Source organism: Euprymna scolopes, chromosome 23, assembly GCF_053919585.1.
Source record: "Euprymna scolopes isolate OS-2025 chromosome 23, ASM5391958v1, whole genome shotgun sequence".
Classification (NCBI taxonomy): Eukaryota; Metazoa; Mollusca; class Cephalopoda; order Sepiida; family Sepiolidae; genus Euprymna; species Euprymna scolopes.
This window is the reverse complement of record NC_136504.1, coordinates 73,711,141-73,732,537: the sequence shown is the minus strand read 5'-3', so window position 1 is coordinate 73,732,537 and position 21,397 is coordinate 73,711,141. Positions and strand designations below refer to the sequence as shown.

At 40.2% G+C, this 21,397-nt stretch overlaps 1 protein-coding gene across 2 annotated transcripts in view; it reads left to right on the top strand.

The window, feature by feature from the left end:
- The window catches only part of LOC145246008 (uncharacterized), a 41,161-nt gene extending 25,250 nt beyond the window's left edge, over positions 1-15,911 (top strand). For both annotated transcript variants that reach the window (XM_080107814.1, XM_080107813.1), the window contains exon 2: positions 14,801-15,911. In XM_080107814.1, the coding sequence (XP_079963940.1) occupies positions 14,892-15,890 (999 nt within the window). In that variant the 5' untranslated portion in view covers positions 14,801-14,891 and the 3' untranslated portion in view covers positions 15,891-15,911. The remainder of the gene's footprint in view (positions 1-14,800) is intronic.
- Positions 15,912-21,397: the final 5,486 nt, after the last annotated feature.

Here is a 21,397-nt window from a genome sequence, read left to right as displayed (position 1 = left end):
TTCATTTTGCATGTTCAAGCACTTATACCTTGTATGAAAAAGGCTGTTTCTTTCACCAAATATCGAGTACAAAATTTGAACAGTTCCCGAAAAAGAAATATCTTCCAGTTTCTTTGGTAAAATCAAATTCGTAAATTTTGTGTTTTCCTCCGTACCCAATTTCTGAAGTAGGAGTGTGATTCTTTTCTCATCCGACCATTTCTCACGTCTCTTTGTAAAAATCATCTCAAACCTACGATAATAGGCAGGGAACATATCACCTCGTTCTGGGTCATATTTGAACTCCGCTAGAGAGTTAGCTATACCCTCTGCCGAAAAAATCTAGATGCACCATCTTCAGATTTTTGTGACAACACAGTTTAACATAAACGATTTTCTGTAGTTTGCTGAATGACGAGTGATTCAAAACGTTCTTGCTGAATCAACATTCGTTTTTGGAATTCAATTTGAGCTTTTTGATGAGCGATCAAGCTTTCAGCTATTGTTTTCGTTAACTCTGTCATTTGTTCGAAGACATTTTTTTTGTTTTGTTTTTTTAAACGCACAAATACAAAGTCAATGTATACACAATTTTGTTCCAAAAATAAGATGTTCCCCTTCAGATCTCGTCACAAAAAAAAGAAATTGTCAGCACTTGAGAAATGTTCGAAGAGAAAAAAAAATTCACCATAAAAATATCAATAGTTTACAAATTTTTAGAGATTCTTTTCATCTTTTTCAAATACACGTAAACTTCTTTTAAAAATTTCTTTTAAAAATGACAGAAAAACAATTTCCACAGTACAATTCGTTTTATCATATTAACCAAAAACAAAAACCTCCGAATTGCTTTTCAAAACGAGATGATATGACGTCAGGTTTTCAGAAAGAAAAACGGCAATAAGAATATAAAAATTCTTTGTACTTGCGTGAATACTTATCTTTCGCTTTCTAAGAAGTATTTCCTTAATCAGATATAAACTCTTTGCTCATCTTTTTTTTGTTTGTTTTACGGAGTTCGTATCTCATCCTCGTCGCCAATTTAATATGTCCTAAGGTGGCCTATTATACGGACAATCAAAAATAAAGTATTCTGTGAAAGGAATAAATAAATATACACTGTGGTTTGAATACTGAAAGAGAAGTTTATTTACATATTTACATAGAGACAAATAAAGCGTGTTAACGTTCAGGGGAAGTCTCTGTTCAAAAAGGGCCGGTGAATCTGGTGACTTCGTTCCTTATGTAGAATGTTCCAGGTTAGTTACCTATCTCCACATAACAATAACGACCCCAAAATTCTGAAAAAGATGGCGACTATATTTCTCCATGTACGATAAAACTTGCTAAAATGTAATCTTTTTGATGATATTTGATAGCATGACTTTATGCTGTGGAGATATTGAAGCAATGATGAAGACACTTGTATGAAACAAACTATGAAACTACTAATACAAACCATGAAACTAATACAAACCATTGTTGGAATTTTTTTTGTACCAATAATGGTGCATCCCCCTGTTTACATTTATTATTGTTTATCTGGTTCTTATATATGATTTTTTGTATTTTGTATCCATTATGATTTTTAGTTTCGTATATTTTGGGTTTGTACGAAACTCCCTTTAATTTGGAGAAAAGGGAAATGCTAGCTCTGTAATGACGTCACGAGCTCAGTGCGTATTTCGTCCTCTTTTGAAATTCTGCTGTCGTGGAGAGTGAACGTGTTCATTGCCAGGCGCTGAAAATGGAATTTTGACGAGCCCTCCTTCAAAGAAGCAAACCCGGCAAGAAATTAATACCCGGCTGTGACGAGATAGGCTTCTAGAAATTAACTACGTGGCTGCGGTCCTGCACGTATTTATTTTATTATTATTTTACAAGGAGTGGAATTTAAAGAAAATACCTTTTACGTGACAAGGTATTATGGAATTTCCTATCCAGACAAGCGACGAGGTCTTGCTCCTGTAATACATGCGTGTCTACGGTTTTCATGCAAGGAAAATTCTAAAAGAACTTTAAACAAAAAAAAGAAAAAGGCATGTGCCTAACAGGCTTTCTATTGTGAGTACGCTCCTAAAATTAACTTCATATGCGAGTGTGATTGGGAGATAGTACTATTTTGTATATTCTTGTTGTATTCATTAATGGATACACACAACTTCTTTATAAGAACCAGCAGTGTTGTTATTTTTTCTTTACATGTTACTTTTTTCATGTTACATTGGCGTTAAGTTTAATGCCCACAAAGGGAAAAATTTGCAACTTATTGTAAATAAAGTTTCTTCTTCGTTTTAAAGCAAGACAGTTATATTTCATTCCTTACCCCCTCCCCTTCTTTTGTTTCATGCTTTTTTTCAGCTTAGTTACTTTAGCGTCGAATTTATCTGGAAGCAAGATAAATTCCGACATTTTGCAAATTTTTCTTTCCTTTATTTAAAAGTTGTTTGAAAAAGTCTGCTTTTATTTAAATGCATAAGGCATTCCCTTTTTCGGAACGCTTTGAAAGTGAAGTATATTCCCTTTTTTATCGAGATACGGTAATTCTCTTTTGGTAAATGCATTTTGTAAACTTTGTCTCTGTATTAGATACATTTAGCAATTTTTTGTCCCTTATTGAAAATTAAGTGTACCCTTTTCTAATCGAGATACGCTTTAATTCATTTTCTTTCAAGTTAGGATTAAATTTAACCTCTTGAAATTTCTGTTAACTTCGCTACTTGACGCTATCAATGTCACTTAGATTCGTTCGACCACTGTAAATTGCTTCCGTTATTTGAAGGCATTGTACAAACTCGTATTCCTTTATTTCAGAATACTTTTCAAATAAGTTACTTATACGCCTTTTATGATATGACGCGTATGCCCCCTTTCTATTTCGAGACACGTTTCTGTTACTTCCTCGTCCACAACGACTGTCTAATTAGTTCCTGTACCTGCGTTCCCTTCCCACTTGTAACTTAGCGCGTCTATCAACGTTCCCCTAAAATATTCAACGACTGCTATGTCCTGATTTTAGAAAGCGTGTAATGTAATTTAGTGTTTCCAACGTTCGACTTTCGCTTAATAAAACTTCCCGAATTTAGAATTTATGTACGTCTAATGTCTTTATTTATATCTGACTAATATTTTACGCACAACTTTTCATAAATATTTTTCTCACTGAAAAGATTAAGCGATAAGTATACACTTTCCTTTTTTCTATTCTTTAGAATTGAAGTTGTAACTTTCGTAGCCCTATTCAGAATATAATTTACATTTTACTTTTAGTTGAATTTCCACGGGTATTGCGAGTTACGTTGGGAGAAACTATAGCATTTTCTGTCCCTAGTCAGCGAATAAGAAACCCTACTAGACTGAGATAATTTTATTTTTCGTCCTAATTCAGCGTGTTCGATATTTTTCGGAAGCTAGATTTTCCCCACTTTAAGAGACGACTTTTATCTAATTATATCCTCGTGGGGAGCCTAGTGAATAGAGACGCTGTGTCCGAAACCGGGGTTAGTTATATGTTGGTATTTTTCCTCAATATATTAGAAAAAAAGAAATAAGTATATACCCCACTTTGATTTAATGAACACGTGCGTTCTCTCACATGTGTTAAATGTTTCCGGGTTGTGAATTAACCGGACAACATTATTAGAAATATTATTTTATACGTTGAAGATATTTATTATAATTTTCTATAGCGAATTTATACCCATTTGCTTTGCGGACTGTGTTATTCTAAGAGTTTGTGAAAAGACAAGCCCCCCCCCCTTTCTTTCTTAGCCCGTATTTGCATTTGGTTATTTGAATTCCTTTGAAGATACACATGTGACATTAGTGGCATGTAACCTCCCCCCGACGTAGTTGTATATTTAAATTCTCTTTCCACTTTTTTCCTAGGTTACATTTCAGTGGGGATATTGCTGTAAGAGTGTTAATGCTATTATTCATTTTCTAGCTAATTAACTTCCATATAGAAGTTTGAATTTTAAATTCACTTAATTTTAATTTTGAATCATAGTGACTCTTTTAATTTGTAACTAGGGATTGTATCCCCCTTGATATTTTCACAGCTCCATATGCTGTATTGGTCTTGTTTTGTTTGTGCTATGAGGAAGGAATTTTATGCAAATACCTTTGTAACCTTTGTGTGTGCATTTTTTTGTGTATAATTCTTGAACGCCTAATTTTTGTATTTGTTTGGATTTATTCCATATTTTTGAAAAAAAAAAAAAACGCTGCACGATGTTGGTCACTCGTTCTTCCGGATTCCTTGTAAAGAAGCGAAGGTTTTATTTGGGGAAAATTATCGCCGTCTTGGATTTGTTGCGGTTGCAGAGGGAATTACCTCAGCCTTATTTTATGACGATGAAGGCCGATGTCGATGAATGGTTGTCATCGGTAGATAATATTACAGAGTTGTTAGGTGATCGTTCCTTATGTGAGGACATGGACTGTTCGCTTGTAGAAGCGGGTGCGCTTAATGTTGTAGTGTTCTCGTCCCAGGTTCGATTCATTCTTTCGAGGTTGGCAGATGGTGTAGAGTGTGATTCCTTGTGCAACCCTGAGATATTTGAAACCCCTAGGGAGATGCTTGGCGAGTTACTGACTACTAAGCCCGAATGTCCAGACTCTGAAAACTGTTTGCTGAGTGCTGGCAAGTTTGGCTTGGAAGATGTTGCATCACAGTCTGAAGGCAGTGTTGCAAGTGCCACTTCAGAGGATCTGCGTAGTCAGGCGCTGGAGTTTGATTTTTCTGGCGGGCAGTTTGCCTGTAGTATTTTAAAGAAGGTATTGGGAGTGAGATTCCCTGGTATCATGAATGATACCACTCGTGTCCACGACTTGGTAAGTGTGGGCATGAATATTATGAAATTTATGGAGGGATTTCCATGGGATGTTGGAATTGTTTTGCCCTCTAACCATGTGAGTTTGAAAACTCGCATGTGTGGTTATCTTCCACAGCCTTGTCAGAATACTGAGGAACTTAATCATGATGGTGGGATATTACTCCGGTCATGTGGTTCTGACAATGGTCAGTGGTTAAAGGACAGGAGTTTATCCTGTGTGAAAGTGCAAGCTTTGTGCACTTTAAGGGCTAATGTTAGCACTGGGAGAGAAATTCTCCATCAAGAGTATAGGGCAGAAAGCACTATATCCACTTGTGAACGTGAAAAAAACCAAGAGGAGACTGGTTTTTGAAGAGTTACGTGAACTCAAGTTGGACTGGGGCATCCAGATTCATGTTGAGTATAACTCGATAAAAAATCCCATGAGGGATCCTGTTGAATTTGCTGACTATATGGTGTGTAGTTCAGCTTCTCTGAGTTCCTACGAGAGTGTAGGATATGTTGTGCAGAAATCACTTTTTTTCTTTTTTTTTTTTTCTTTTTTATTTTTATTACATTTTCACCCCAAACAAGGCAAATTGCCACTTTGGTGTAGGGGGCTACTATCAGGGGCAACAACTACTGGGGTACTATGTAGGGATTTGGGCAGCAAGGTGTCGGTTCACGTTACACTTGAACTTCTGCACGTCAGTACTGTTGGGGAAGCAGGGACCTGGAATGGAATTCCAGAGTCTAGCGGTTCTGGGGAAGAAACTATTGGAGTAAAAAGATCTTTTACATCTAGGGATCTCTACAGTGTGGGGGTGGGATTTAGCAGCCTGTCGGGTTTGTCGAGGGTGCTCACGTCGTGGGGGCACAAGTGATTGCAGTTCGTCAGAGCATTCACCACTAAAATACTTGTAGAAAAGGCAGAGGGATGCAACATTTCGTCGATGGGACAGAGGCTGAAGCTTAGATGCCAGTTCAGCGCCTATCAGGTTTGCGACTCTCTTTTGAACCTTGTCAAGGAGCGAGAGACTAGTAGCAGATGCACCAGCCCAGATGTGGCAGCAATACTCCATACATGGGCGAATGGTGGCCTTATAGAGGTACAGGATACTTTCGGGTGTTAGTAGTTTTCTAGCACGGTAGAGAGAGCCCACCTTTCTTGCAGCGGCCCTGGCAATGCCTTCAATGTAATTGTTCCAACTCATGTTTCCTGTGAACGTTAGGCCAAGGAGTTTGAAAGATGGACTCTCAGATAAAGAGTCATTGGCCATTGCTATGGGTGGTAGAGAGGGTTTCTTGTAATTATTGAATGAAACTAGTTTAGTCTTGGCAGCATTGAACGCGACCAACCACTTTTGTCCCCATTCCACTACAGATTGGAGGTCATCCTCTAGTGTTTCTGCCATTTCTTTAGAAATGTGTTCATTCGTCTTCCTGTCGTGCCTGCCATAGAGTGTAGTGTCATCAGCATATATACCCATCTCAGAGGCAATTTTGTCGGGGAGGTCATTTATGAATATCAGGAACGATAGAGGTCCAAGGATAGAACCCTGGGGCACCCCCACATTTATATCATATTGTTTAGATGCACGACCGTCGAGGACAACCTGGATTTTTCTCTTATCTAAGAAGGATTTAATTATGTTAAGTATTCTACCAGTGATACCGTATGATCTGATTTTACTGAGGAGACCCTCATGCCATACCCTGTCAAAAGCCTTAGATATATCTAGAGCTACCGCTCTGCCCTCCCCCGCTTTGTCCAGTGAATGGTATATACGTTCAGAGATCACAGTTAGGATGTCTGCTGTGGAACGGGCTTGTCTAAATCCATATTGTTTGTCAGTCAGTAGTTTAGCATCTGTAAGATGATGGACTAGAGCATGGTTAATTATGGTCTCAAATATTTTGGCAAAAAGTGGGAGGAGGCTAATGGGGCGATAATTTGATGGGTCTGTCCTTTCGCCAGAATTCTTGAATACTGGTACAACAGAAGCAGTTTTCCAACAGCCCGGAAAGCAAGCTTCATTAAGGCATTTGTTGTAGAGTTTGGAGAGAACTGGAGCTACTTCGGCTGAGCACTTTTTTAATAGCACAGCTGGGATAAGATCGGGTCCACATGCTTTTGAGGTGTCAAGGTTTTTTATGATAGCATGCACCTGAGCAGGAGTGGTTTTCAGATCGTCTAGTGTGGCGTCTGTCCGCATAGGAAAGTCAGGTAGGGGGTGGTTGGAAGGGTCCAGTGTGGAGTTTGAGGCAAACCGACTGGCAAGCATGTTAGCCTTGTCGGTTGCTGAGGAGACAACCTCATGATTGTTGGTTAGTGGGGGAATTGTTGATTGCCCATTATTTACTACACTGTTGTAGATTTTCCAGAAGTCTCGAGTTCCTAGTTTTTGTGCTTCGATGCGCTTTTTAGTGGTTTCCGTAAATTCTCTCTTAGCTGTCGCTATTTCTTTCTTAACGTTATTTCTAGCTTCTATATACTTCAGTCTGTTTGAACTGGACTGATGTCGGTTAAACCTATGGTATGCATGCTGCTTTTGAGCAATGGCAGTTGCACAAGTCGACGTAAACCATTGGGGAGAGTGGGGCTTACTATAAAATTTCCGCATGGGAACATGCGCTTCGATTGCAGTTTTGAACCAGTTAGTGGTCTCATTTGCACATTGTTCAGCAGGGAGAGAGAAAATATTTTTCCATGGAGCATCTCTAATTAGTTCCCTGATGGCTTCCCAGTCAGCCTTATTATAATATCTCGTTGTTTTGAGCACTGGCTCTTCAGTTTTGGGTCTAGAGTTTAGGGCGATTTCTACCATTATCACTGCATGATCAGCGTTCCCGAGTGGGCTGTGGGCCTTCGTTATGCAGACATCGGGAACTGTGGTCAAAAACAGATCTAGAAGTGATGCGTGTTGTTCTTCCTGGTCAGGGAAACAGGTTAGAAACGTAACCATTTGTGATAGGGAGTGAGATATAGCGAAGCTATGGGTTGTGCTGCCCGCTGCATCTGTGTGAGTAGAGAATCCAAGCCAGTTTTTGTGATGGACATTAAAGTCACCAAATATATGTATTTGTGTGCTAGTGTTGAGGGACAGTGCCGTGTCTATGCTGTCAGATACTTTGTTTATTATGGAGCAGTCCTAAGTCGAGGGAGAGCGGTAGAGAAAATAATAGTAGCTAATATTGTGTTGCATGTTTAGTCTAAAGCACATAAAGGCTTGATCATCTGTTTCTAGGTTTGTTTCTCTAGTCAAGGGAAGGGTATTACGAATGTAAACTCCAAGTCTGTGCATATGTCTGTCAGAGTCCTTACGGCAGAGTGGGAGATATCCAGGCATGTTAAAGTGGTTAGAGGGAATGGAGGAGTGTAGGTTAGTCTCACTTAGTGCTAAGATATCCGGGGTATTTGTTAAGAGAAATGCTTCAACATCAGCTAAGTTAGTTCTAAGCCCACGGATATTTGTGAATGAGAGCCTCAAGGGAGGAGGCAAGTTGAATTTGTTTGTCCCTAATCCTGGTTTAAGCTTATTTTTAAATTGTACTGTCGTCATATTTCTTTTTAAGAGTTTCGGTAAGGGGGAGCTAAATAAGAGGTTATGCAGAGCTTCAGACATGCATCACAAGTAGACCATCAGCTGACCTTTCTCCAATTAGGATTGTGGCCTCAGGAAAGCCCACCGGGGATGAGTGCAGGGTCCCTTTCCATGCGCGTCATGGCACTGCAAACAACCCGATATTATTCAACTGTTGATGGAGCAGCCGCTCTGAGCGCTACCAAAGAGTTAGAGCTCCTGTACTACCAGTCGGGAACAGCAGCCAGGAACTGTCAATCCGGTACCCTCAACCCATTAGAAGAAGGTCAACTCAATCTAATCGCTCAGGCATATCTTATACTCAAGCACTCCCAAATGTTCAGTTTTAGGGGTGGGGCGTGCTGGGAATGGGGAAGAACGGCGTTCGTTGCCCTAGCCAGGAAACAAGATCTACCGCTGGGTGATTCTGTCAAATCACAGAGATAGTGTCTCTGCGCTTGACTAATAGGCAAAGAAGGAGTATGGAAGCCGGGCGATAGACAGAGCCTATCTACTCCTTAAGCAATTTAGGTTTGCAAACCGGTGAATTTGTTTGAGTCACCAGCTCTTTGGTTTAGTTTCAGAGTTTTCCTTCTCCTAGACGGATGATCTGGGAAGACCTACTGGGTCCGTCAGCCCTGAGAGGGTTTTCTCCGCGCCTAGGTTCTAATCCAGGTATTTCTGCGACCCCGTGTGGTTAGTGTTACTGGGTTAGTTTGTGGGGGATTATATCTCTACTGATTAGTTACACTTCTCAAAGTGATTTAGGGACATGCTATTTACTTGTTAATGGATAAAGGGGGTGGGTGAAGTTCATGCAGTGTAAGCGTCTATGATTGTAAGAGGGTTTGTTAGGGAGGAGATAACGTGATTTTAGTCTTACCCTTTTTTTTTTTTATTTTATTTATGTTAGCTTAGGTCTAGGATAATGTTACAGTATGAGTAGGTATTAAGAATTGAGCTACGAGTTGTGCCCGAGCTATTTTAGATGATAGGAGGGTTAAGATGTAAGTGCAATATAGTATGGATAAGACAGCAAGTTTTGAGTCATGGGTAATTAGGTGAATAGATATATGGGCAGGTTTTCAGTAGGTGCAAATAGAGTTGAAGTTGTAGTTATTTTCTAGTAAGAGTCATGGGGCATTTTGCATAACAAGGAGTGTCGTTTCAATAACGTATTAATCGTTGCAAAACTCGAGGAGACAGTTGTGTAGTGCAGATCGCTTTGTTTCTGAGTACTTTGGCTGTTAAGTACCTGCCTCTGTGTGCATAGGCTGTTAAATCCCTTACTGGATAGGAATGAGCTGTAATGCATGCCTTAGAGGTAGAAATGTATAGATGTTTAGTGATGGCTATTAAAACATTTTGCATGTGAGGGATTAGGGGCTGGAAGTTAGCGATTCCACTACAGATGCGGGGCAATGTGGGAGTTTAGTGGCGGATAGGTTGGAAGGAGTAGATTGTTAGCGTTCAAGAGAAGAGGGGTTATTTATTTACAGATAGATTTCCATTAGGATTTTTGAGTTACAGGTAAAGTTTAGTTTGAAGAAGAGGGAACTTTTTTTTTTTTTTTTTTTTTTGCATGCAGGTAAGACAAACGCAATCGTCTTGGAGGTAAAATGTATAAGATTTCGTAGCTAGCTATTAGGTTTTTTCCTTCCAGTTATAGGAACAGCTAGTTCGTTCGGATTTGGAATTGTAGTCATTAAGGTCAGGCGCAGAGTGTTACATCTACTCAGAAAATTAGCCCTAGTATCACAGCTGGGATTATGTATATTGCAGTTACAAATATAGTGACAGTTAAATTATGAGCCACGTGCAGTGGTTTGGTATGGTATGGGTATCATGGAGCACACTTTAATACAAGCAAGCGTACGGTGATTGCATATATTAAGTATACTACTTAAATAAAGTTCTTCTGTCTTCTATAGTATAAAGAAAGGTATTCCTAGCTCTGTTCTGTATTTTTGTATAGACTATTCGTTTCCGAGTAAGTTCTGTCCACAAAACGGCTCGCATGGAACTAAAATGTTAAAGACCATTTCTACGCATATGTAATTAGAATGCATTAAATAAATAAATTTAAAGAGAAGGTATAAACAGTTGGTTAAAGCTAAAAGAGAAAAAATAAATAAATAAAAAATAAAAACAATAAAAAGATAATAGAAACAGCTCACATGGAAGCAAAGAGTTAAAGACAATATATGCGCATATAATTAAAATATATTAAATAGTCTAATTTAAAAAGCAGTTGCCATTTTGGTAAGATTAGTGTTTGTTAAGTCACTTAGCTGTTTTTTTCTTTGCCCACTACATTTTGTCGCGACAATCAGCGAGCATAACCAAGTTCTTGCAGAACCTTCATTCTGTGAAGTTGCTCCTTTAAGTAGGACGGTTCCTGCTTGGGAGTCACATGCAGGTGTTTTTGTTTTTGAATATTTTGTGGAGATCTGCCTTGACGTAGCCTATTGTAGTATTGCAAGAGCTATCGAAGTCAAGCTTGATTTGTCCAGGGGTGTTTCTGAGGCGCTCAGAACCATCCTATACTTAGTTAGAAATGATTTTTCTAATGCTGAGATGTTTGTTTCAGTGCTGATCACAAGAAGATTGGATCTCTCCTTGATAGGAGTCTTCCATAAGTATTACATCTCCAGATACCTGGGTGTTTCTGACACCTATACTCAACTTTGTTTGTTTGGCTACATGTATATAGCCATGCAGGCGTTTAAAACTGCAATTGCCTTGCATAACTTGTGCAAAATTTGGGTTGCAGTTTTATTTTATTCCACCGAGTTGACGAACTCATCCAAACATAGGGTTGATTGGATTCGTTCCTCTTGTAGCACCGGTGTTGATCTCACTGGACTCTTGTGGTTACAAGGGAGCTGAGATATTTTGGTGTTCGCCAGAGATAATATAAGGATGAGGAGGGTGGATGGTAAGTGAACTTCTCAAGCCTTTACTCTTATGTGCTAATGGTTGATTACCTGACAGAATATTCTCTGTTCAAACTTCTGTTGCAACCTAGCATCGTAGCATTAGTTTAAAATTTTTGAATTTGGTTATGTACTCCTCTGTTCTACACTATGAAACTGATACAAACTATGAAACTGATACAAACTATGAAACTAATACAAACTATGAAACTAATACAAACTATGAAACTAATACAAACTATGAAACTGATACAAACTATGAAACTGATACAAACTATGAAACTAATACAAACTATGAAACTAATACAAACTATGAAACTAATACAAACTATGAAACTGATACAAACTATGAAACTAATACAAACTATGAAACTAATACAAACTATGAAACTAATACAAACTATGAAACTAATACAAACTATGAAACTGATACAAACTATGAAACTAATACAAACTATGAAACTAATACAAACTATGAAACTGATACAAACTATGAAACTAATACAAACTATGAAACTAATACAAACTATGAAACTAATACAAACTATGAAACTAATACAAACTATGAAACTGATATAAACTATGAAACTGATACAAACTATGAAACTAATACAAACTATGAAACTAATACAAACTATGAAACTAATACAAGGCAAAAAGTAGCTACAGCAAATCGATCAGTGCACAGTTGGGTGCCTGGAGTAGTAGGGCTTTGCTTCCAGTTTTTTTCTACTGGGTAGAAGGTGCTTTTTTTTTTCTAGCCAGATCTCCAGAAATTGGTTGAAAGTACAATTTGTCAGATTTGGCTTAGCTTTGAAGGAATCTTTGCTTTTTGCAAACGCTTAATGGTCTTTCGATGCTTTATCTTCTTACTTTTTTGAATGACAGAACGGCTGTGAATTCATGGAGATGTCTGTACTCAGCATTAATGTAAGACAGGCTTTGTTATGCTGAAAGACTAGCTTTGTTGAACCGAATTTTAACAGAGGTGTCTGCCTGGAGCTCTGTGGTATATAATGATGGTGTGGATAATTTGTCTGAATGAATAATAAAGGGGCTAGGGTTTTGTTTCTGCTTAGGATCTGATTTTATTCTTCAAACATTAGCTTACTATTAAGTTGTTAAGTTGTACGTATGAACTGAAGTCAAGTGTGAGTGCCATGAGAGAGCACATAAAAATTGTTATGACATTTTATTTTTCTTTATCAAAATGAATAAAATATTAAAACGTTTACTTAATAATAATAACATACATAATAAAATAATAATAATAATAATAATAATATATGTATTATAATAATTAATAACATAATAATTAATAAAGAATAAATTATTAATTTTAAAATAAATAATAATATAATAATCTTTATATTAATAGGATAACGTGTGTATTATTTATTTCCTGTGTCATGCTTACATCCAAATGGCTGTCGTTTAATTGTTACTAGCCTGGGTGCCCGGCATTGCCCAGGCGTCTGGAGGTGTGTGTTGAGCAAAACAAAAAAAGTTGTAGTAATCAGGCAGGCTCGAACCTGTGACGCGAAGGTGGAAAAGAAAGTGGAGGTGTGTGTAAGGATGTTGGTTGAGCAAAAAACAAAAAAGGAAAATTGCGAGCACAAAAAAAAAAAAATGTGGTAGTAGGCAGATAAGCTCGAACTGGTGCCGTGAAGGAGGTGAAGATATTAATGTTTTTAGCCAATTTTTCGATATTTGTCGTCTGAAAGGTCGAACTACAAAACGATACAGATCTTGGTAAAATCCGTCGCTGTTACATGATAAGGGCTGTCCCCTTTTCATGTAAGTATAAAAATAGAGAGATTTAGTTAAAATGAAAATGAAATAGAATAGACGAAATTCGAACCCCGTAAATTAGGTTTAGAAATAGATTACGAGAGAGAATTAGAAAATGGAATGTAAAACAAACCATTGTTTAGCTTAGAGATAAAATAGTTTTAAGAAAAGAATGTGCACTGTCAATTTTGTTATGAAAATTCAATTGAAAGAATGCAACTACAAGATAATTTAATAAACATGTTTTTAACATATTGGAAATATAGGTTACTGAGGATATAGGTTAAAATTCCTTTTGTAAACAAAGGAAAAAGTTTTGGACACGCATGTCCAGAATACATGAAAGAAAACACATGTTTTAACATGTGTATAACGTCATGGAAAATGGGAAGTTCTAGATATAGTTAGAAACTTGAGAGAAACTGAAGGAGAAACAGAGAGAGAGAGTTTGAGGACGACAGACAATAGTCTTCAGTTGGGATTCGAACATCTAGAAGCGAGACGGTCACTTTGGAAAGTTAGAATGTGAAGCTTTGAATTCTTGACTCAGAAAACTACGGCCGGTCAGTAGAAGAAATGTGTTTTTATAAACATCGTCTTTGTGTTGTAATTCTACCAAAAGGTAAAAATCCCACCCCCACACTGTAGAGATCCCTAGATGTAAAAGATCTTTCTACTCCAGTAGTTTCTTCCCCAGAACTGCTAGACTTTGGAATTCCATTCCAGGTCACTGCTTCCCCAACTGTACTGACATGCATAAGTTCAAGTGCAACGTGAACCAACATCTCGCTGTCCTAATCCCTACATAGTACCCCAGTAGATGTTTCCCCTGATAGTAGCCCCCTACACCAAAGTGGCAATGTGCCTTGTTTGGGGTGAAAATGTAATAAAAAAAAAAGTGAAAATTGTTATAATATGTCTTGTATATCATGCGGTTTAGAATGTCTTTACATACACGTCTCGACATCTCATATCTACAGTGTGAACTCTACATCTCATATCTACACTTCTAAGTATGAACATTTTTTTATATATATGAGTTTCTTCATAAAACGAACAATCTCTCTTACAACATCTCTCTCTCTAAGATACAACAACATCCTTTTAATAAGACTCTCTAATAAGACTCTCACTATTAACAACAACAAGAAAAGAATAATCATAATAATTAATAAGACTCCTATATAACAAACACCTCTGTCGAAAGTTTTAGGAAGACGGGCAAACAGACATGCATACATACATTTATATATTGGTAACTAAAAATTTTCGACCCAAACCGATTATTTTTTAACTTTGACCCCTATTATGACCCAAATGGGCTCAAATCAATTTATTAAGTTAGATCCATGTCCAAGGAACCTATATCTAAAATTTCAAGTGTTTAGACTCCAAATTGCCAGAGAAGTTCTCAAAGATCAAATCGTTGAACTTTGACCACTTAACAGCCAAATTTCTGGCCAAAAACTGATCACAAAGATTTTCCCAAACCTTGTATATCAGATTTCGAGTCTGTAGACTTAAAATTGACAGAGTTATTCCGTAGGGAAATGTACACAGACACACACACAGACACACACACACAGACACGTTCACTTTTACAGGGTGTTCGGGAGAAATTTGACATATTTATATTTGATTACGTTTTTCTGCAGTTTACATATATTAACCCACATTTCTCATCCTTTTTCAGCTTGAACCCTTCTTCATCCATATACAAGATATCAGAGAGGATAGATAACTGGAACCCACCTGAATCATGGAAGAGAATAACTTGCATCGTGATGATTCGTGCCGGTCAGCAAAATAAGGATATCATGATCGCTGCCCAATGCTCCCTGAACACTATAAAAACAATCAGGCATGAACTAGACACTTGCAATGGAGACTACGAGGCTGTAGCAAAAAGAAAGATCCATAACATGCGATCAGATTGTGTTCGCACAACAGAATTTCTCGAAGATCTGCAGGAAAAAGTGTTGAGAGACCCTGGCATTGGAATTCGGGCTTTGGCCCGTGAAATGAATGTTTCAACCTCTACCATGAAGCTTGCACTCAATGAATACCTTCGCTACTACTCATACAAGCGACACAAAGGTCAGCTGCTCACAGAAAAAGCCCGTGAAAATCGTTTGACAAAGGCGAAGAAACTTCTGAGTAAAGTGAAACATCCTGCTGAACTACAAACAATCTGGTTCTTTTCCGATGCAAAAAACTTTTGCCAGAATCAAAAACACAACACACAGAATAACAGATGGCTTGCATACAATCCAAAGGAAATTCCTCATGTAATGCAAACTAAATTTCCCCAAACCGTGATGGTTTTCGGATGTGTGTCCCCTGAGGGTGATGTGATGCCTCCTCATTTTTTCAGAGAGGGCCTCCGATTGAATTCAGACGGCTACGTGGAATTGCTAAACACTGTAGTCAAGCCGTGGATAACAAGAATAGCCAATGGTCGGCCGTATGTATGGCAGCAGGATTCGGCCCCTTGCCACACCTCTGGGAAAACTAAAAAATGGTTGTCTGAAAATTTTGATGACTTCACCAGTCCAAATGTTTGGTCTCTAAACTCCCCAGATCTTAACCCCATGGATTATTTTGTATGGGGCGCAATTGAGAAAGACACCAATCACTGTGCCAGTAATACAAAAGCCCAGTTAATGGATAAAATTAAGCTAGTTTTTGAGGCTCTTCAAAGGGAGACTGTAGCATCAGCTTGTTTCAGGTTCCGAAGCAGGATTGAGGCTGTGATCGATGCTAATGGTGGTTATTTTGAATAAAACTTGTTGACAGTAGTGTAATTTCTGTGTCTGTTAATTGTTTTTTCAATTCATTAAATTTTGTAGTTACATAGTACTTTATCTTTTTCCTTACAAAACCGTCAAATTTATCCCAAACACCCTGTATAGATATACTAGCATGGGGGCCCGGCGTTGCCCGGGTGTTTGGAGGTATATGCTCAGCAAAAAAAAAAACAAAAAAAAGGTCAATTTTTTAAACTTTGACCCTTATTATGACTCTTTAACATTTATTGTTTTGGGCTCAAATCAAGTTATTAAGTTAGATCCATGTCCTAGGAACCTATATCTAAAATTTCAAGTGTTTAGACCGCAAATTGTCGGAGGAGAGTTTTAAAAGGTCAAATCGTTTAACTTTGACCCCTTAACAGCCAAATTTCTGACCGAAAACCGATCCCAAAGATTTTCCCAAATCTCAGTACTCTGTATATCAAATTTCGAGTCTGTAGACTTAAAATTGACAAATTTATTGCGTAGGGAAGTGTACACAGACACACAGACACGGTCACTTTCATAAATATATAGATAGATATATAGATAGATTAAACAAAAATATATACGTATACATAAATATATATGGAAACAATTTTGTGTTTACTATAAACTTTTTACACAAATATTATACAAGTATAAATACTGCAGAATACCTGCATGAATATAATTACACATAATGATAGATGATCATTCCATAAGAAAACAGAAAGAAACTAATAGGGAATTAATTAAAATGAATGTTTATAAGAATATCCAAATTAGTTAGATCTTTGCTAGTGAATGCAATTCCACACTCAATATATAAGAAAATTGTATTTTCTTTTTAAATAAATAGAAAAGAAGCTTTTTAATATGAAATATCAATGCACACAAAGGAAAAACGAATTTATAGGAGTATAGATAGATAGACTAGCATTTCAGCTCGGCGTTGCCCGGGTGTTTGGAGGTGTATGTTGAGCAAAAAACAAAAAAAAGGGGGAGGTCCTAATTGGGAGGGGGCGGTGGAGCACTCACTCAGCTAGCTAAGAGGCTATGGATAAAATTACATTTGACGGAACTGCGCATTCCATACCTAGGCGGGGAACATGTATTCAAATTTGGCTCCTTTTCATACACACAGACTTGCTACATGTACCCATCTTCTGTCAAATGTCACGCGATGAAGCCTTCTTCTATCACATCTGATCTTCACCCGTAGTTGGTGTTTAAAGAAAGTGATCAGATCCTGATCAGAAAAAGACAACACCCCCCGGCTACCTTGCAGACACGGCGTCCAAATCACCATTCTCGCCACGGCCAGGATCGTAATGTAGACCATTTGTCTTTCCCTGTCCCACGGCGGCCTCACATTGTCAAGAACATTGGATACAATAATCGGGTGATGTTGCTCGGGATCGACGCTGACATACGACCAGTACTGGCGGAGTTCGTGGCAATCAAAGAAAGCGTGATCAGTCATCTCTATGGCTGTTGTTCCACAATGGGGACAAACAGGCGACTCCAAAAAACCAGAACTGCATTGTATGTTGTTAAGTGGAAGTGCATTTCGGGCCAATAACTCCGAATTATTCAGATGACTCGAACCTGGTGCCCAACTCCACGTGGAGTGGATCTCACTCTGCTGCCAACCCAAATGCGTGCATAGCGAGTTGTCGGTGGCCCCCCTCACTAGATCCCGGTGGAGTTCCCTATGGGTAGAGTCACAAGATCACTGGACCTTGGTAGTCGTTTTAGCGTGGCTCGGCACTCTTTCAGGAAGGCTGAATCTCCCCGTGGCCTGCGACAACTCTCGATAGAGGGGTCGAGAATGAAGTCAGGAAAACCAGCAGTAATCTTGCTTCTCTTGAAGGTAGTGGCTCAGGAAGGCCAGCCTCTCGGTGTCTCGATGACACTTCAAGTCCGGCATTCCCAAACCTCCCTCGCACCGACGTTGAATGCAGACCTGTCTACTCCCCCAGTATTTTCCTCTGTCCCAAAGGAGCGAGGACAAGAGTTTGACAAGAGCTTTTAGGTGTTGTGCAGGCAGGGGAAGTACGGCCAGTCAGTAAAGGATGAGAGGGAAGACGTATGTGGCGAACGCCTTGGCTCTACCCTTTAAGGAAAGTTTCCTAGGAAGCCACGAGTTGACTGCAGCCTCCACCTTTGACCGTACCTCTGACCAATTCTTATCAAGCTGGAGACCCGGTCCGAACCACACACCAGGATCCGAACCAGGCCATCCGTCCAGCTGAAGGATGCTGGGAGATTTGCGTTACCACTCCAGGCGCCCAACTGCAGTCCAACTGACTTACTGCGGTTTATCTTGGCCCCCGTGATTCTTTCGTACTGTGCGAGCACCTCCAACACAATCTCAATGTCTCTGAAGCTTGACACGAAGACTGTAACATCATCGACGAACGCGGATAACTTGGCAGCTGAGCTGCCAGGTAGAACCATTCTGCGCAGGGCTGAATTTGCCTCCCCACGTCTCAGCTTGCGGAGCAGAGGCTCCAACCCCAGGATGTAAAGCAGGGGCGACAGTGGACAACCCTGACAAACCGACCAAGTGATAACAAAGGGTTTCGAGTGCTTTCCATTTACTTGCACGACAGCCGTGGGCTGTTGATACATCACAGAGATCCGCTTGTAAAAGTGCGGTTTAAAACTGGCAACCTATAAGACAGATGCCAGGAAACGATGGTCGACCCTATCGAACGCTTTGGACTGATCTAAATTGATCAGTGCGGCTTCCGTGTCGTCATCTATTCCCCCCTCTAGGATCGTGCAGATCAGGTGCAAGTTGTTCTGAATCAATCTCCCCTTCACAGCGTAGTTCTGTTCCAGTTCAACCAACTCGCCGATAACAACCTGCAGCCGATTCGACAGGACCTTGGCCAAAATCTTCAACTCTGTGTTTAGCAGAGTTATGGGCCTGTTGTCATCTAAATCTTCCCCTCCATGCCCGTCTCCTTTCTTCAGCAATGTGATCACTCCCTTGGTGACTTGTTCTGAGATGGATCCCTGAGCAAACTAATGGTTGAACACATCCATCAGAAGATGCAGAAACATGGGCGACAGCCTCAAATACAGTTTGTATGGCAGACCATCAAGTCCCAGCGATCTGTCACAGCTGATCTGCTTCAGTGCAGTAAAGACCTCCCGCTCAGTCACCCGGCCCTCGCAACTAGCCGCCTCAAGGCGGAGAGAGTCGGTCAAATAGTCGCTAAACTCAAGGACCGGAAGATCGGGCTGCTGATTAAACTCGAAATGTTCTTGAAACCCCTCGCAGATCTCCCGAGTCGATTCAAGGGTGCGTCCATCCGGATGTCTAACTTTTGCAATGTATTTGTCCGAGCCACGCCTAAAAATCTCACGACGCGTGACAGTGTCAGACTTGACTGCTTTGTTTCCTATTTTTCTAAGCCTAGCTCTGACTACTTGACCTTCGTAGCGCTCACTAGTCTCGTGCAGAAGGTCCTGCCTAGCTAGTTCCTGACTAACCCTATCACCCTCCCCTGTAGCCCAGGCTAGTTTCTGGTCTAGCTGCTTCTTCATCTTGGCTTTATCTAGTGCAAGGCCCTGGGCATACTTGATCGAGAAGCTTCTAATGTTGGCTTTTAGACCTAACCACCACTTACTCCAGGTAACCACCCTCACTAGTGCCTTTTTAATTAATTCTCTTAACTGGTCTCGGAAGTCTTGTATCTCCAGAAGGGAGGTGTTTAACTTCCAGTACCCCGCTAACTCAGGCCTATTTCCTAGCTTCAGCCGGGCCATAACTAGTTTATGGTCTGACTGACCTAACCAAATGAACGTGGGGCAAGATAGGAAATCTATTTTGCCTCTTCTAACTAGTATCCTGTCCAAATAGGTATTCGGATAGGAGGGAACGTTATTGGTCCACGTCCACATATTCCACCCTGGATGCTCGACCCAAAACCTGTCGGCCAGATCGCATCTAGCCATCAGGTCAGCCAGGTTGGGCTCACATCTCTCTGACCCTCTAGCTTCGCCTCCTACTTTATTTAACTCTGGGTCTAAGATGGCGTTCCAATCCCCCATTAGCACTACCCGCTTCCGACAATATACAAATGCATCAAGCTGACCGAAGAATGAGACCTTCTCGCGACCACCCGAAACACAGAATCTTTTATGGCAACATCAGCCACGACAAGCCTGCCCACTGTATCTCTATGAACAACGTCGACCATTGCAGACAGAATTTGTTTCACTAGCAAGGAGACTCCCTTCCCCCGCAGGCTGCCATATGCCGAGAAAACTTGGAAATCCTGGTTCAGCACCTGACAGTCTACAGAAGAAACAAAATGCGTCTCCTGGATCGCAGCAACATCCACTCCAAGGACAAGAGGTCATGCTGGAGGCGCACCGCCTGGCCCAGTGATCTCAAGCCCCTCGCATTCAAACTGGCCAAATTTAAAGACATGATACCTACCTTAGGATGTGTCGCACTTGGCTCCAAAGTCGGTCGGCGTAAGGATGTCAACATTGTACACGTTGCTCAAGGAGGTCAGGTTTTTCAGGTCCTGGCCTTCTCTCACAATGCTGCCAACGTTTAGGGGAAAGGTCAATTTTAGGACCCTGTAGAGAGACGGATGGACCCACACTGGGACCCTTCTCTTGCATTTTTTTGACAGTTCGTCAATGGAAGAGTCGCTTTTTTTAAATAGTTCTATTCCCTTCAGCTGCCTCCAGAAGTGACCACAAGTTGCTCTTGCAAGCCTCTGGAGTTCTGACGAAAGTTATTAGGAGCGGGGCGTCCGGGAAATTAGTGGGCATGTTGACATCTTTTCTCTCTATCTGTTGGCAATCCAGCAGTGGTTTTAAAGTCTTTCTCTGCCGATGTGAAAGTTCCGTTGCCACAGACAGAGGGTCAATTTGACAGAGTTCTTTTATTTTGGTCGGTCCGCGAGAGGCAGAGCGATCCCTCCATCTCCCGGGTTTCTTCGTTTCTTTTTCTCTTTGGGGTGGTGGTTCAGTTTGCATAGGTGTGGGGGTGGATGCTGGTGCGTTGTCAGGTGTTGGTGTTGTGTCACGTGTTGGTGTGGTGGGTGTGGTGTGTGTAGTGTCTGGTGTTGATGCTGTGTTGGGTGTTGGTATAATGGTTGGCGCGGTGTTTGGTGTTGGTGTGGTGTCTGGTTTGGTTTGGGGGTGGGTTTTGTTGTTGTTGTTTGGGATGGTGTATGCTCACAGGAAGTGGGGGGGCCACCTTTTCTTCCCCTTCCATCTTGTTAATTCTTTTTTTCTTTCTTTTTTGTTCCTCGAATGGACCATAGACTCATCTTCCGAGGAGCAGTCCTTCCTTCTCTTAGTCCCCGATTCAGTTCGTCCGGGAACCAGTTGTTGTTCCTGGAGTGGTTTGTTCTGCTCTTCTTGCTGTTGTTGATGCTGCTGCTGATGATGATGATGATGCTTCTGCTGCGGTTGCTGCTGCTGCTGCTCTTCGGGTTGTGACTTTTTTGGCTGCGGCAGTTGCTGGTCATTTTGTTCTGGCTGTT